Below are 15384 nucleotides of genomic sequence, written 5' to 3' on the forward strand. Positions count from 1 at the left end.
CCCCTTCTCCAACAATGCCCCTGTTTTTTATGCCAATATTTTAGTTGTTGGGATCCGTCGTTTCCTTGATTCAGAAATTACAAGTGGAGTGGTAAAAAGATTGGAGAATAGTTTAAATTCTTCTGTCACAAATAAATATGTTAAAAAACTAAAGAGTTCTCTCTTCAGAACAAAAATAACAAAGCAAAGAAGAGAGTCAAAGAAGTTCCTAATTATGGTATGTGTGTGATTGTTCAGCCGATCATGGTGATTGGTTCAAAAAAATGTGCTTATCTAAGACTAGATTTTAAATAATTAAAGCAAAGCAAATTTTAAGGTATTCAGTGGCAACAGAATTTCAGATAGTTGTATTACAGTAGTCTTCTCATATCATATGATAGAAGTTAAAAATGGTGATGATCTGTGCACGTGGAGACGTGATTGGGAATGCCAAGCCTACACCCATATTTGGCTTCATTTGGCTTCAGTTTTGGGAGCAGTACAAGTTTGGGAGTTGTTTTGGAAAGTTGTTGGAGCCTGATTTTTATCCTTCACTCCCAAATTTTAGTTTCAGGAGTGTTTTTAGACATCTCTTGGAGATGCTCTAAGGATAGAAAAATTGCTCATGAATTTAACCTTGTTTGCTCATTTGACCCTTTCCTTCTTTTCAAAGATAAAGTTGTTGTCCAACCCTATTCCGTAAAGTCAAATTAACAATGTTAAACTCAAGGTCAGAATACTATTTATACAATTACTTTTTTTACCATACTTTTTCAAAGTTTTGTTTGTGCCAAGATTTGTACTAAATTTATCAAGGTTCAATCAAAAAATTGTCTAATTTGTTAAATAAACAAAATCTTAAGTAAATAGGGTAAAAAAGGCTAGGGCAGAAGTGACATTTTGGTCCTTATTTTAACACCGTTAACATGACTTCACGAGATAGATGATAGTTTTATTTTCAGAAAGTGGGGTCAAATAAGAAAATTTAGGTAAACATGGCCAAATTAGTAGTTATACATCAAAATATGGTAAAAAAAACAATTGCCTCTAATTATTTCTATAACTAAATATGATAACATATAAATGAGGAGAGCACATCCTCTCCTCTCGAAAGATTGAAACACATCCTCTGGGAATAATACGATAGGAGACAAGGGATGAAAGGATGCCATGAAAAAATGTCTACTTTTGTCTCTATTAACTATCATGCAAGTTTGGTTATGCTCTTTCGACGTTAAAACCTGGTAATTTACCTCACTCAACATTGACAACAGTTTCATCATGTATGACACTTATGTGATATAGATATTGACTTGGTCTTCTGCCTATATGGCGCTTACGTGTCATTGCAACAAAAAACGATTGAACCCAAAAGTTAGTGGCTCCCACTCTTATTCCTCCTTTCATCCATCTCTACCACATTGCCTCACACTGTAACCATCTCATGGAGGAGATCACCTAGTGAAAGGTCTGAGACAACTTTGACAGACAACGAAGAGTTCACTGGGTAGAGCGTTAGGCCTGAGACAAAGGAATATCACGTCCAAGCTAGGGACAGTGCTCCACAAGGCCATGAAGATAATGGATGTGACGATGGTGGAGATATGACAAGGGGATCCTAGCGCCAACGGTTCATCGGCCTCCTTGAGCTCTAACCCGGTGATGGCCTCGGCCTCCTCGCACCTTGGCCGCCATTGCTACTCTTCTTGGGTGGTGGTGAGGCGAGTAGAGGGTGTTGCCACCCCTTTGGGTACTCATCACTTCAACACATTAGTAGTATTAGGACATGAGTTCTTCAAGGGTGTCGCTGGTCACTGGCTTTTAGGATTGAATTCCCCCATTTGCCATCATGGCAACATGGTGATTTTCCTCATCCACACCACTGTACAAGTGTGGTAATCTGCTCATTGGAGCTGCGATTCCCCACCACCACGGGGCTCAGGGCGCCAGGAGGAAGAAGTTGTCGCTTGCTGCTGCCATTGCTTGAGCTCGAGTTCCACATCCACATTGCCCCCAACGATTGTGTCCGACTGTGGATGCTAGTGATTGATCTTGCCAAGATCAAATCTGGTGGGGGGGGGTGGAAGTAGATCCAGGTGATAAGCGACACCGACATCTTGTAGGCAGTGGCACTTCGCATAGAGATGGGATCTAGTGCCAAACAGCATTCACCACGGTGTGTCAAGCTCACATATCTGATCTGTCCTTTTTTTTTAAAAAAAAACATTATTCCTGCAGATATATGGATCCTAGCGACATAGTGCTAGCTGATATAATTACGTGGCAATATCTCAATCCTTTTTGACTGACATAGATCCAAAGTATGTCAAAACAACTAACGGAGAAAAAACATACGGTGTCAATAGTTCAGACAGAATTCATATGTGTTTTTGTTATTGAAAAAACAAAAATCAAACTCGCACGATAATTGACGGAGGCAAGTGGACATTTTCCACAATCAACGTACTGCAAATTAAGATCAATCCGAAATAACGACGTGTGCCAAGCTGACGCGTTAGATTGGGCGCATTCACTGGGGACGGTAGGGGCTAATCTTTACCTTTTTTTCGTGTCCTTATCAAACTGATAATGATATATATTTTGCTAAAAAGTTTATATGAAGTTATTTATAAATTTAAATTAATTCATTTTTCAAGTTTGTAATAGTTAATATTTAATTATATTCCAATGATATTCCTCGTTTGCATGCACTGTTTAGTACAACTCCTATAGTTCTCTCGAACACGCCCATTGACACCTACGGTTTGGACCAGTTCGGTTATGTTTCGTTTGCTTGTGCCAAATCCAAATTTCGCGTGAGGTCTCATTGGGCGCACGTATGTTTTAGTCCAGTTTGCGTTCACGTGGGCCCATCCAATGGGTGCTCCATGCCACGATGGAGTTTGGACCGGTGCCTAATTAGTGGGACCCCAAGGGTAGTTCGGTTGTACTTATCATTTGTCCGTACTAATGTGACACCGACAATCTAGTCCCACTTATTAGCTGCAAATCAGGCTTCACCTTTTACTTAGATTGATAGAGAAGCGAGGAATGATCAACTCTGTTACTTGTTTCCATTTTAGTATCATTCACAGTTTGTTGATTCTCGTTACCTTTTTTTTCTGGTGTAAAACTAAATACATAAATAAATGAGAAGAAATAATAAACGAGTTACATTTGTTTGTTTGCTACTGATTTTACGCGTATTTTTTTACCGCGTATGGCTACTGATTCATAACCGGCAATTGATGCCATTTTTCCAGTACAACGTATGTGAAATTGTAAAATAATAATAAATATTATCATCAAAAGAGGAAGGAAAGTAACGGTAAACTATTACCCCCCAAAAATGGGTAAAGCCAGAAAAATTACGGTGCAGTGCTGCATGCAAACGTTTCTACTGTGCGTAATTAACTAGTAACTGCCACAAACTGCTGACTTACGTTGCAAAGGTTGCAGCGGTTCACCGGAAGATAAAGATGAGTTAGTTTTGCCGGCTAAAATTTATCTAGAATGCATGTGACACATTGGAACCAGATAGAATGGAATGTGGATTCGGCCTATTTTGTATTGCTTGTGGGGAAATCCTCTTGCATGAAAATCTTGTGTATTGAATGGGAACAAAATAGGATTTAGGATATGTTTGGAAGTAAATAGAGGTACTAGAAGAATTATTAAGGTTCATAATGTTGGAGTTATGTTGATATTCCAAAACCCACATTTAGATGGGCAAATATGGATAATTTTGAACTATTAGAAAATGTTGTTAGAAAACCATAAAACTTCAAATATCATCGCTTTGCATTGGAATAACTTTGATGCCACATTTTTAAATGATGTTAGGGCGCGCACTACATTATGTTAGAGTGGGACACTAACTATAGTTAAACTATTGGTTATAATTAAGAAACCGCCAACTTTTCACGTAACGGACAATTGTAAATAAATAGTCATGGACACTTCGATCAAATAATGGTATGTCTCCTTCCGGGAAACCCTAACATCAATAGACGAACTTAGAACTTATAAACAGGAACTGCGGTTTCATGTTGATTTCTTGGCGGAACTAGAGTTTTCTTATCACACTTGGTTGATTCACCCTATGATAAAATTGAGTGGCTTTAATGTGCTAAAAAACAGTGGGGGACAAACATGATCATGTTTTCATTTGAGCTTACACATAATACTATTATAGTTCATGAGAATGTCACTGACAATATGGACCCACCACACCCATCCAGAACAAGGCCCATCTGTCAGTGACAATGGGTAGGTTTTTTATTATTTTGCATGTTTATCAAATACATTGGATAAAACCTTCTTATTATAACATCCCACATTTTCCCTATATAAGCAGGGTATCTCCCCTCTTTGATCTTCATCGAGTTCATTTTTGCTAGCCACATATCTCTTGAGAAATCATTTAGTAGTTTCCTCCATCTCCTGTTGGATGCTTGTCTCACCATGAGTCCATGAATGGCCTCCAGCAAAGTAGCTAGCAAGATTTTTGTAGTTGTCACTTAATGGATTTCATTCTCCATCAGAGAACTCTGTAAATCTCTACGCTGGTAAGTGCATTCCATTCTCCATTAGAAGATCATATATGCCTTCTTCACCATGAATCTATGCATAGCTGTATATATGAAACACAGTTTCTTTTTATAAAAATGGTAGATGCATCTTATTATGTATTTGGCTATTTGGGACGTAGTCAATCACTTAACCTTAAAAGCAATTAGATCTAGAATATTTAAGTTGGATCTAACTATATTTTCTTCAAGATCTAGCTATTTTTACAGATCTAGCTGTATTTATTTTTAGGACAACTCTTCAGTGTATTTTACTGATAGTATTATAATACCAGTAGAAAAAGAGTTTTTTTTTGTAATTTGTTAATTACTTGATTAGCAGTATTTAGTAATTTTATTTTTTTGCAATAAAGATCACAACAAAACAAAAGGATGATATTACCCCTTTAAATTTCTAATACGCCTAATACTGGTAGTATAATTTAATCATAGTCATCCGATAAAAATAGATCAACGGTATGGATTAAATTCTACTACCAGTAAATTGCACCGGAGTAAGCCCCTTATTTTTATAACAATCCTCTCATTTAATTTCCATTAATTTCAGGGTACTTTCTTACAGTATATCCAGTGGCAGACTAAACTCTTTCCATATAAATCACCATCGACCCAAGCCCCAAGCATGCCGAGGGCGAGGAGGGCGAGGAGGACGGGCTCGGCGTACGTAGACGACGAGAGGGAGCGCGACATCACCTTCTTCAAGCGGCGGAACGGGCTGTTCAAGGGCGCCAGCGACCTCTCCATCCTCACCGGCGCGAGCGTCGCGGTGGTCCTGGAGGACCAGAACCGTGGTAAGTTCCACTCGCTCGGGACCCCGCTTGTGCAGACCGTCGTCGATGCCGCGCTCTCTCGCGACATGGAGCCGACGGAGCCGTTCGCCGGCGAGCAGCTGAAGGGGAGGCTCGTGCCGCTGGAGAGGGAGCTGGCGAGGCTGAAGGATGTAGCTGCCATCAAGGAGGAGGAGACGCGGGCGTCCAAAGCTCGGTACAATGAGGCCAAGAAGGAGGAGGAGGACGACGATGAGCGGGACGCGCTGTTGAAGAAGCTGTTCTTCTCCAAGCAGTACAACCTCAGCTTGGATGAGATGAACGAGCTGTACGGTACGCTGGTACAGATCCAGAAGGAACTCCGCGTGCGGCTGCCTCCGTTACGTCGCCGTGCCGGCGAGTCGTCGATCCAGGGTTCTAGCGTGCCACCACCTCCACCTCCACCTCCGCCGCCGCCGCAGCAGCAGCAGCTGCCTCAGTGGCCGAATCTGCTTGGTCCACATAACCAGCTGCTTCCTGTAGAGCCACCGCCATTTGTTGCTGATCAGGCACCTCCACCTCCACCTCCAGCAGCAGGAGGGTCACTGTGGATTCCTGAGCTGCCTCCACCTCCACCGGCGGGGTCGCCATGGGCTCGTGTGTTGCCGTTGCAACCACCACGGTTTTCGGAGATGGAGCCAATTTTCCATGCATCACAGCAAGCACCGGCACAGGACAACACACAGCTTGCGCCACTGCCTCCTGTGGCGGCTCCATTGCCGCAGCATCCATTTCTACTTTCTGATCATGCACCGGCTCTCGGTCCTGTGCCGGCATCGGTGCCATTGCAGATGCCCGTGGAAGCTCACTTTCCACTGGAGTCTCCTTTGTTCCACTTCCACGAGACGTTTCTAGTGCCTGAGCAAGCACAGGGGCTTGCTCCTCTGCCGGCGCCATTGCAGATGCCCATGGAAGCTCACATGCCAATGGAGGATCCACTGTTCCAAGAACCATTTCTAGTGCCTGATCAAGCACCTGTGCTTTCTCCTCTGCCGATGCCATTGCAGATGCCAGTGGAAGCTCACATGCCACTGGAGGCTCCATGGTTCCAAGAACCAATCATAGTGCCAGATCAAGCGCCGATGCTTTCTCCTCTACCGGCGCCATTGCAGATGCCTGTGGACGCTCACTTCCCGCTTGCAGCAGAAGCAGTTCAGCAGCAGACCCAAGGCTATGAAAACTATGACTTCATGTTTGATAATGCGGGGCTCTCGCAGCCGCTGGTCGCCGGCGCCGGCAACGATGGCGATGCAGCTATGGGCAACGACAACCCGTTGGGCTACCAACAGTGGGCCGCGTCTCCTCTCTATGATGGACAGATCTACTTCGGCACCGGGGTTGATGACATGGGCATTATTGTTGGTGATCACGGTGGTGTTCTTGAAGCTGATATGGTAGAGGGCGGGCATGCGTCTTCCTCCGGCGGGGGAGACGACATTGCTGGTGGTGCATGGTTCTGAAGAACTAGCTTGGAAACTGGAACCCATGCATCTTGTTAGATAGCCATTTGGAAAATGCTGATGCGTCTCGATAGTTGAGCTTATTTAGTTAGGTCTCTTGGAGGCAATATCATATTTCTTCGAGGCAATGAATGATATTACATGTTCGTGTTTGTGCTGAATTTTAGACTTTTGTCAAAGTGTGTGGCCGCGTGTGCTTAATGACTGAATCTCTTTTTTTCCATTTGCGATAATAAGAATGAGTATGCATGTTAGGATACCCTATAAGCAGGCGGGAACTGAACCGGTACTCGTCTCGTCTCTAGAAATCATTTTATTTAAGAACCATAATATAAATTGAGTATTAAAAATCTGTCGTCAACGCTCAATATTAAGAGAAAGCAATTCATTATCAATTGCTACCCATGTTCAATAATTCAAGACTTGCATTATCTATTCATAATGTAAGACTTTTATCTAGATTCATATAGATGTTAATGAATCTAGCTAGACATATGCATATAAATAATATATATCGATATATAAATGAATATATATAGCCAAAACATCTTATAATATAAAATATAGGGAGTACTGTATATAACGCTCAGTTGCACTTATGAACTATTGTAATAAGAAATTTAGTTATGATCAGTATAGAAACCAACCAAAATGCAAGTTGTGAGTTAAGATCACGGCATTGTATCTTTTACTCTTAGATTACATCCTTTGAGCTGAGTAGATGTTCACAATGGCATGTCGGATCCCTCATAGTTTTCTCAGTGCTCACAGTAGGAAAATTAACCGGTGTAAGTTAATTGCAAGGTGGTTGTTCTAGGAGTACAGACAAAAATCCCAAGCTTGGTTCGAGCTCACATAGCTCGGTTTGGGCTCACTAAGCTCATGTTTTAGCTCGTCTCTCTAACAAAGTTGAGCCAAAACAATGTTCTTACAAGGTGTGGCTGTGTATTTTGTATTGTACTCTTTTTTAGAACTTGTATTATACATCTATATTTATATAAAATCTCAACGATTTTTAGTAATGATTTTGTTGAGGATAATGCTAGTTGATTCGAAGAATTTCTTACATGCTAGTGTAAGATCATAGTCATGATCTATATTTTGTGATGAACAATTGGCTTGTAAATTGATAGAATTTGGTTTGAAAACGATTGTGGTGTTGGTGTGAGTGTGTGTGACTAATGTGCGTTAGGTTGCGATATCTGTGCCCGGAAACAATTTGTTTGTCTCTATGTGTGCAGGTGACTTGGGGGTCAACTGGGATCAATGGCGAGAACCATGATAGGTTCAGGGAGGAACTGAGGTCTGGATGATTGGGATGGACCATGACTAAGTTCAGGGAGAATCCGAGGTCTAGATGGTCAGGATGCCACGTGACATGGTTGGATAGAGTCATAATTCTCGGAGGTCAATATCGATCAACGGCGATGGGATCGTGACTAAGCTCAGAGAGGAGTTGAGGTCCGGACGATCCAAAATACCAGGTGACGATATTGAATACGAGGGGTCATATGGCAGATGGATACTGTATGGGGATGGATATGTAACGGGGTTCACAAGTTGTGCGTGGAGACGGAAGAAATTTGGAGAGGTATATATATCATAGCTACAGTACGGCGAGGTACTGTAGCATGCATATATGTGTCCGTACGGCAGTAGCATGCAGCACGTTGCTTTGGTTGCGTACGGGAGCAGCTAGCTCGTTTTGATTCAACGTGCATGTCCAGGTCGTACATGCATGGATATCAGTCCGAGTTGTGCACGTGGGTAGCATGGTTGGAGACTTGGAGTCCAGGCACGAGATGGTTTCGGTTTGGTTTCTGCCGGCACGGCCCCGCGGCCGAATTCGGTTAATTAATTGTTTCGTTGGATCCTATTCTTATTTGAAAATAGATTATTTTTTTTATAAATAGGTATCGAGGGGTATGTTTTCGGTGTGTTTTTTTTGTGAGATTTAGTTGTTGATTTTAGATCAACAATTTTGAGAGTGCTGTTGGTGCACTTTGTAAATACCAGTTGAAGCGATAAAGTTCAGATCATTCAATCTACATTTTGTGCTTTTATCTACTAGTGATTTTCTGCATCCGACGATCTGATCAGCGGCACAGGAGCGGCGCGATTAAGTTAATCTCAGAAGCGGCATAAACAGATTGGCGACGGCATAGAAGCGGTGTCATAGGTAATATCAGGAACGACGTAACCAAAGGTAATTTTTTATTTTCACTAAAAGATTTTTAGGTTTTGGTTCTACCTACCATTCACCCCCCTCTGGTAGACATGGTTAACTCTGTTTCGATCCTACAGCCAAGACCTAATTTAGTACTGTATATATAAATCCAATATATACACTACAAAATAACCTTAGGTAATAAATGCTGCTACTTACAATACAACACATTTAACATTGTGGAGTCAGGCCACAAGTCTCATGTAACAAAAGTAGACCTTAAGCTTAAGATGTGGCAACAAAGCTATAAAATACAATACTTTTATTATGGATGGGGATTTTTTTTCACTCACGCGAACGGGCACAATGGTTAGGAGGGATCTATATTTTCTTTTCTTTCGTGGCAGCTTGCGGGTCTCAGCTTATTTCCATCAAACAAGCGTACCATTTTAGAGATTGCCTTAACTATTGCTTCCTATACGTGGGCCCACTCTTATTGTACATTTTAACTTATATATTGGCCTTGCCCTAAGTAACTGACTAATGCCGCGTTCGGCGATAATAAAAGTAGGGGTTAGTTATTCGGCGTGAAAAACGTAATAATAAATTAGTACATGATTATTATTAATTATAAAAAAATTATGAAATAGATTAATATGATTTTTAAAGCAACTTTTCTATAGAAAATTTTCGTAAAAAATACTCCGTTTATCAGTTCAGGAAACGTGTGTGTAGAAAACGAGAGAATATGGGGGTAGGGTAAGACCCTGTTCGGATACTATATGACTTTTTTTAGTCCCTATCACATCGAATGTTTAGACATTAATTAGAAGTATTAAATATAGACTATTAATAAAACCCACATTATACTCTGGACTATTTCGCGAGACGAATCTATTAAGCCTAATTAGTCCATGATTAGCGAATGTGATGCTACAGTAAACATTTGCTAATCGTGGCTTAATTAGGCTTAAAAAATTTGTTTAATGAAATAGTCTTTATTTATACAATTAGTTTTATTATCAATCTATATTTAATACTCTTAATTAACGTCCAAACATTCGATGTGACAATGGACTACGAAAAAGTCTCTGGATCCAAACACCATCTATGTATGCCGAATGTGGCCTAAATATGCAGTGAACATACATTTTTGAAAAAAAATAGGAAATATTCTGCAGTGAACAGAACGGTTGAAAGAGGCTCCGCAATTAAACTTTATTATCTTGCTTGAACATTAAAGTTTGTCCTTGTTGGTCTCGTGCATGAAGAAATAGTACTGCAAGTGAGCGTGGGTGTGTGTTGTGTAAAAAGGAAATGGCTATACACACTATGAATACGTACGATGATAGTGCGATGCCAAGCGGTGGCGTCAAACGCACCGTCCCCCGCTGTTTCAAACTGACACCCACCATCGCAACTTCGAAACAGAACATCGACGACGCTATTTTATTATATGAAAACCGTGCGATAAAAAAAATACACCATTCAAAATCCAAAAAAGGAGACACCCCAACACTAGACCATCACCCAATGTCCAAAGCTTCTTTGATAAATCTTAGGAGTTGATGCAGTTGTCCACAGGGGCAAAAAAAAAATGCATTTTGCTCATTCCCTATAGTATGGTCCCCTTCCTAATTATATTAGAAAGGGGTTGGAGTAAATCCACTATTTAGAGCAGGTACAATATCAGACTATAAATATATTTTAATAAGATAAGATAGGAGAGAGAAGAGCAGTGGGCTACAGATTTATATTCAGCTACAGCACGGACTCCAAAACACAGTGTGTGTATGATATGTGGAACATGGTAATATATATTACGGATTCCAAAACACAGTGTGTGTATGATATGTGGAACATGGTAGTATATTCTTAGTAAATAGCTATTGTATAAATTGACTATTAGATTGGTTATAGATGATTTAGAGCTTGTAGTTAGCTATACTATTGAACTTGTGTTTAGGGAGGCGGTATGGTACAACGTGTTCAAGGCCGTAACATGTAGGGATATTAGCTTCAAATGGATTTGCTCAACATATTGCATCTATGGCCTTCAATTATCCACCAGGGCTTTGGCTTGCAACCAATAATGAAGCGTGAGCTTTACCCTTTATATGACAACCACCAGCATACCTTGCTTCGCTGCACTACAATGATATCCATATGTATGCCTTGCTCCACTGCAGCAGACATTCCTTGCTCTGCCCAACAACCACACACACATAGTGTTGTGCCATAGCCCTAACCGACCAGACTTGCTTCACTGCCACCTAATTGTCACATTTCTAATCCAAATTGGGAGTAAGGATGGGAGTTGGAGGGTTTTATTGTAGTGAGGGGGGCTAAATGCAAGATATTTGCACTCATGGACCGACACGTTCGCTCCAAAGATACGTCAACGGTGTTATGAACTTTGGGTGACACATTAAACCAAAATTACAAGCCTAATGTGCACCTTAGATGGACAAGTGATATCTCACTCCAAATTTAGGGACCATTCATGTATATTACTATATGTTTTGTTTTGATCTATTTTTTTTACTTATGTTTTGTTTTGATCTATTTTTTTTACTCATGTATACTTCTTTAAACATGAGTTTCTTGCCATTTGCTTGTTGACTTATCAACCACATATAAAATTTAAAGTTTGACACTTATTTTTAGTGTTGTTTCTTTTTTTTATTATAGTCTATTCTTCACTCTTAAGTTTGAACCGTAAATAAGACATAAGAACTTGTTCGCATGTGTTATCTATATCCCTAAACTCTTAAAATGCATTTCTGGGTTTTAGATATTGCTAAAGTGTGTCATTACAATCCCAAATTACCACGACCCCCCAGGATCCTACATGACGACCATGTGGCATGGAAAAAGTACAATGATAAATGGACCCACTTGAGAATTTTAATTTTCTTCTTTTCTCCCTTTTTTTTCTTGTTTTCTTTAGTGACAGAGAGCATGCAGGGTTAGAATAAGGCCGATGGCTGAAAGGCAAAGGGTGAGACTATCCGCGGCAAGAGCTTGAGGTCCCATGGTCGAGGATGAGCTCAACTACTGTGGCGGCATCCTCCTCTGTTGTTCTTCCTCGTAGCACCATCTCTCTCTTAGCAAGACTTATGTTATAACCCCGCTTTATAGGATCCTAAGAGGTCGTGGCAATATAGAATTAGATTGACGCACTTCAGCAAGTTCACTTCACTCTAAAATATAATAACAATTCAATTCCAATAGAAATTCCAACGTAAAACTCTCAATGATTAAATTCAACACAAAACAAGAACCCTAGGCCATAAACTAAAATAGGAGTACCCAAAGAAACGAGTGCATGACAACTACCATGCCTCAGTCGTATTTGCATTAATAATCGAATTAACACCCCTGAGTAATTAAACTAACCCGTAAAAAGAAGCTGCGCGATATATATACAACATCTGCAATTTTCCGTGAATGCAATCAAAAGTATTGTAGTGGTTGTCTCCTGTGCTAGACACATGGGAATGAAATCAATAAAGAATCACACATCACACGGTGTTTCACAAACTACGCTTGGTAGAGCTCCCTACTATCAAAAGTTCCTGATCACAATATATTCCTCACTGCACTGCAGCTAGGAGGGTCCCGGTTGACCGGTCAGCACCGTCGAGCCGCGCGCGACCCTGTCGCCGCCGGCATCGTTAGTGCCGCCGTGTATGGTCACGACCACGGTGATTCCTCCTGTACCGAGCGACGACGACGTGGTCGGTGTCGCCGCCGCCGCCTGCACCCTTGACTTGGGAACCTCCGCCTCGGCCCGGCAGAGAGGGCACGTCGTCCTGGAGCGCAGCCACGCGTCGACGCACTCCACGTGGAAGACGTGGCCGCAGTTGGGCAGCTCCCGCACCTTCTCGCCGTCCGCGAGCTCCGACAGGCACACGGCGCAGTCGGCGGCGGCGGCCGGGGCGCGGCGGTCGGAGCCCTCGCCGGCGCCGCCGTTCCTCCTCACGTACGCGGTGACCGGCAGCGCGGCGAGCGCGGACGCGTCCAGCCCGCGGCGGCCGCTCATGCCGAACGAGTTCAGCGACCGGAAGATGCCTCCGGCGAGGCCGCGCCGCCCCCCGCCCACGCGGGGCCGCACCACGAGGTAGTACAGCAAGACGCGGGTGACGGCGAAGATCACCGCGATCACGAAGAGGATGACGACGGCCGTGAGCAGCACGCGCCCGCTGAAATTGTAGCTCTGCTGCTGGCTCCACGCGTCGTCCGCCCTCGGCGCCGGCGGCGCGGCCGTCGTCTCCGACATGGCTGCACCCAAGCTAATTAACTATCACTAACCTAACTAACTTGCAAAGAGCAGAAGTGGAGACCAAGAGCAACACCTCGCCGCCGGTTTAATCTTGCACCGGATAAGCTAAGTAAGAGAGCTTGGGTTGTTGGGCAAGAAGACGAGCAGGTCAACATACGGATTGTGTCACCATCAATCATCACAGCGAGTCGCCGAAGACAACATGGCAATTGCTACTTGCTTGCCCTGTTCAACGTTTTTAGTCTAGAGAATTATGGTCATTACTCATTAGGTCTGGATCTGCAGATTTTTCATTCGATGAACATACGGTTAATGTTGAAACTCACACGATATTTAATTCAAGTGTGTACTTGCTGGGATGAGACGTCGCTGTTGCTGTAATTACGTACCTGCGTCAAGGAACGTGACAGGAAGGTTCAAGGATGGATGGATGAGTCAAAAACACATCTGCCGACTGATGTGTAGTGGGCTAGACGGGCCGCCGATTGGGCTTCGCAGGCAAAAACCTGCGTGCGAAGTGGGCTGGCACTGCGGCCCGTGCAAGGCGACTCCATTGGGCTGATTAAGTGTGCAAGCACAGCCGCGTACAAGCCCACGGATGAACGGTTGGGGGCCGAGGCGCTTTGGAGAGCCGCTGCGGCGGGCGGAGGCGGACCGCAACGGGATTTTCGCCGCCGGCTGGGTCCTCCCGGTCCCACCTCTTCTTCCCCGGCGTTTCCACGAGAGTTGGGCGTGTGTGGAGTGGGGATTTGTTGGGGGTTTTTTTATTCTTGCATTGTTTTGTGTTTCAAATAGTTAAATTAATTGTTATATTCTATGGGATTTAATGTGTAACCGTGCTATGTATACGGCTATGCTTATCTAACCCATGTTAGATTAGAAATGGTAGAGCAGTTAGAGGTTAATAACACAGTCTACCTAGGTCGTGTTGGTGCGTTATATAAGATTCAGATATTCTAGTTGAATGTGTTTTCTTTAATGTGCTAAAACAGGTTGCTAGATTGTGTTTGAACGGTGACATGTGATGTCCATACGGAATATAAGTTTCTTAAGGAGTTGGATCTAAGTAAGTAAATGCCCTCTAATTTTCATCCAATGAGTAGCTTTAATATATAATGTACGTCTAACTTTTTTTCACAACAATAAAGCTTTTGTCTGTCTATTATCTTTAGCGTAGAGGTTTATATATATACCTCATATGCCTCGAGCTTGCATCAAAATTAATATTTACATGCACAAACATTACAACACAATTCTTTAACAACTTAAGGAATTGCATATCATAAGGTGTTTAGAAAATAGTAAGTCTATTTGATCCTTATCTGATTTTTATCCGTCAACTATATATATATATATATATATATCCTAGCTCTTGGACATGATCCTTCATCTATGATATTTTATAAGTTCATGTGAAAACTAGTACATGAACTTATAAAATGTTTACTTTCGATGCACGAACGTGTTTTGTGTGTGTGAACTAAGGCCAAACATGACAAATCTTGCTAGGTTATGTGATAGAATACAATATGTAAACATGTATGTGAGTAGGATATAACATATACATAATACAAGCATTTCCTTATTAAAACAGAGAGTATGGCATGCCGATTGCACAAACTGTACATAAAAAAATGAATACAAAACCAAGGGGAATGATGTAGGAATTTGAAAATGAAGGTCAAAGTAGAAATCGAATATAAGGTTATTTGCAAATATAGAATGTCCCTTACCCTCCTCAACTTTCATTTTACATTCTAATCAACGTCCAATTAGATAACATTAACCCTCTACAAGCCATCGAACCCTTGCCAGAGAAACCTGTGAAGGCACAGGTCATTGAGCAGAGGCATCGTCCTGCCATATCGCGTGCCCTCCTTGGTCCTGTATTCGCTTGTGGCGGCAATGACTCATATAGACAGTAGGGAAGATCGTGTAGCACCGAATACAACAGTGTAAAGGGGGTCACCGTTAAGGAGATGTCGAGCTCCTTGCTAGTTCAACGCTCCTCTAGGGTGAGCTTCTCCCACATCCCCGCTAGATTTGCATGGCATCGTCGAGAGGTCGCCATCAAGGAGCTGCCAGGCTCCTCTCCCAT

At 42.3% G+C, this 15384-nt stretch overlaps 2 protein-coding genes across 2 annotated transcripts; one reads left to right on the forward strand and one right to left on the reverse strand.

The window, feature by feature from the left end:
* Positions 1 to 5190: 5190 nt before the first annotated feature.
* LOC102709794 (developmental and secondary metabolism regulator VEL1-like) lies at positions 5191 to 6834 on the forward strand. Its single transcript, XM_006645566.1, has 2 exons — positions 5191 to 5668; positions 5858 to 6834. The coding sequence occupies exons 1-2, from the start codon at positions 5191 to 5193 to the stop codon at positions 6832 to 6834; spliced, it is 1455 nt and encodes a 484-aa protein (XP_006645629.1).
* Positions 6835 to 12244: 5410 nt separating this feature from the next.
* On the reverse strand, positions 12245 to 13364 carry LOC102710079 (RING-H2 finger protein ATL39-like). The gene has a single exon (XM_040519910.1). It carries the CDS (start codon positions 13281 to 13283, stop codon positions 12612 to 12614), a length of 672 nt encoding a protein of 223 aa, XP_040375844.1. The 5' UTR covers positions 13284 to 13364; the 3' UTR covers positions 12245 to 12611.
* Positions 13365 to 15384: the final 2020 nt, after the last annotated feature.

This window comes from Oryza brachyantha, chromosome 1 (assembly GCF_000231095.2).
Source record: "Oryza brachyantha chromosome 1, ObraRS2, whole genome shotgun sequence".
In the NCBI taxonomy this organism is placed as follows: Eukaryota; Viridiplantae; Streptophyta; class Magnoliopsida; order Poales; family Poaceae; genus Oryza; species Oryza brachyantha.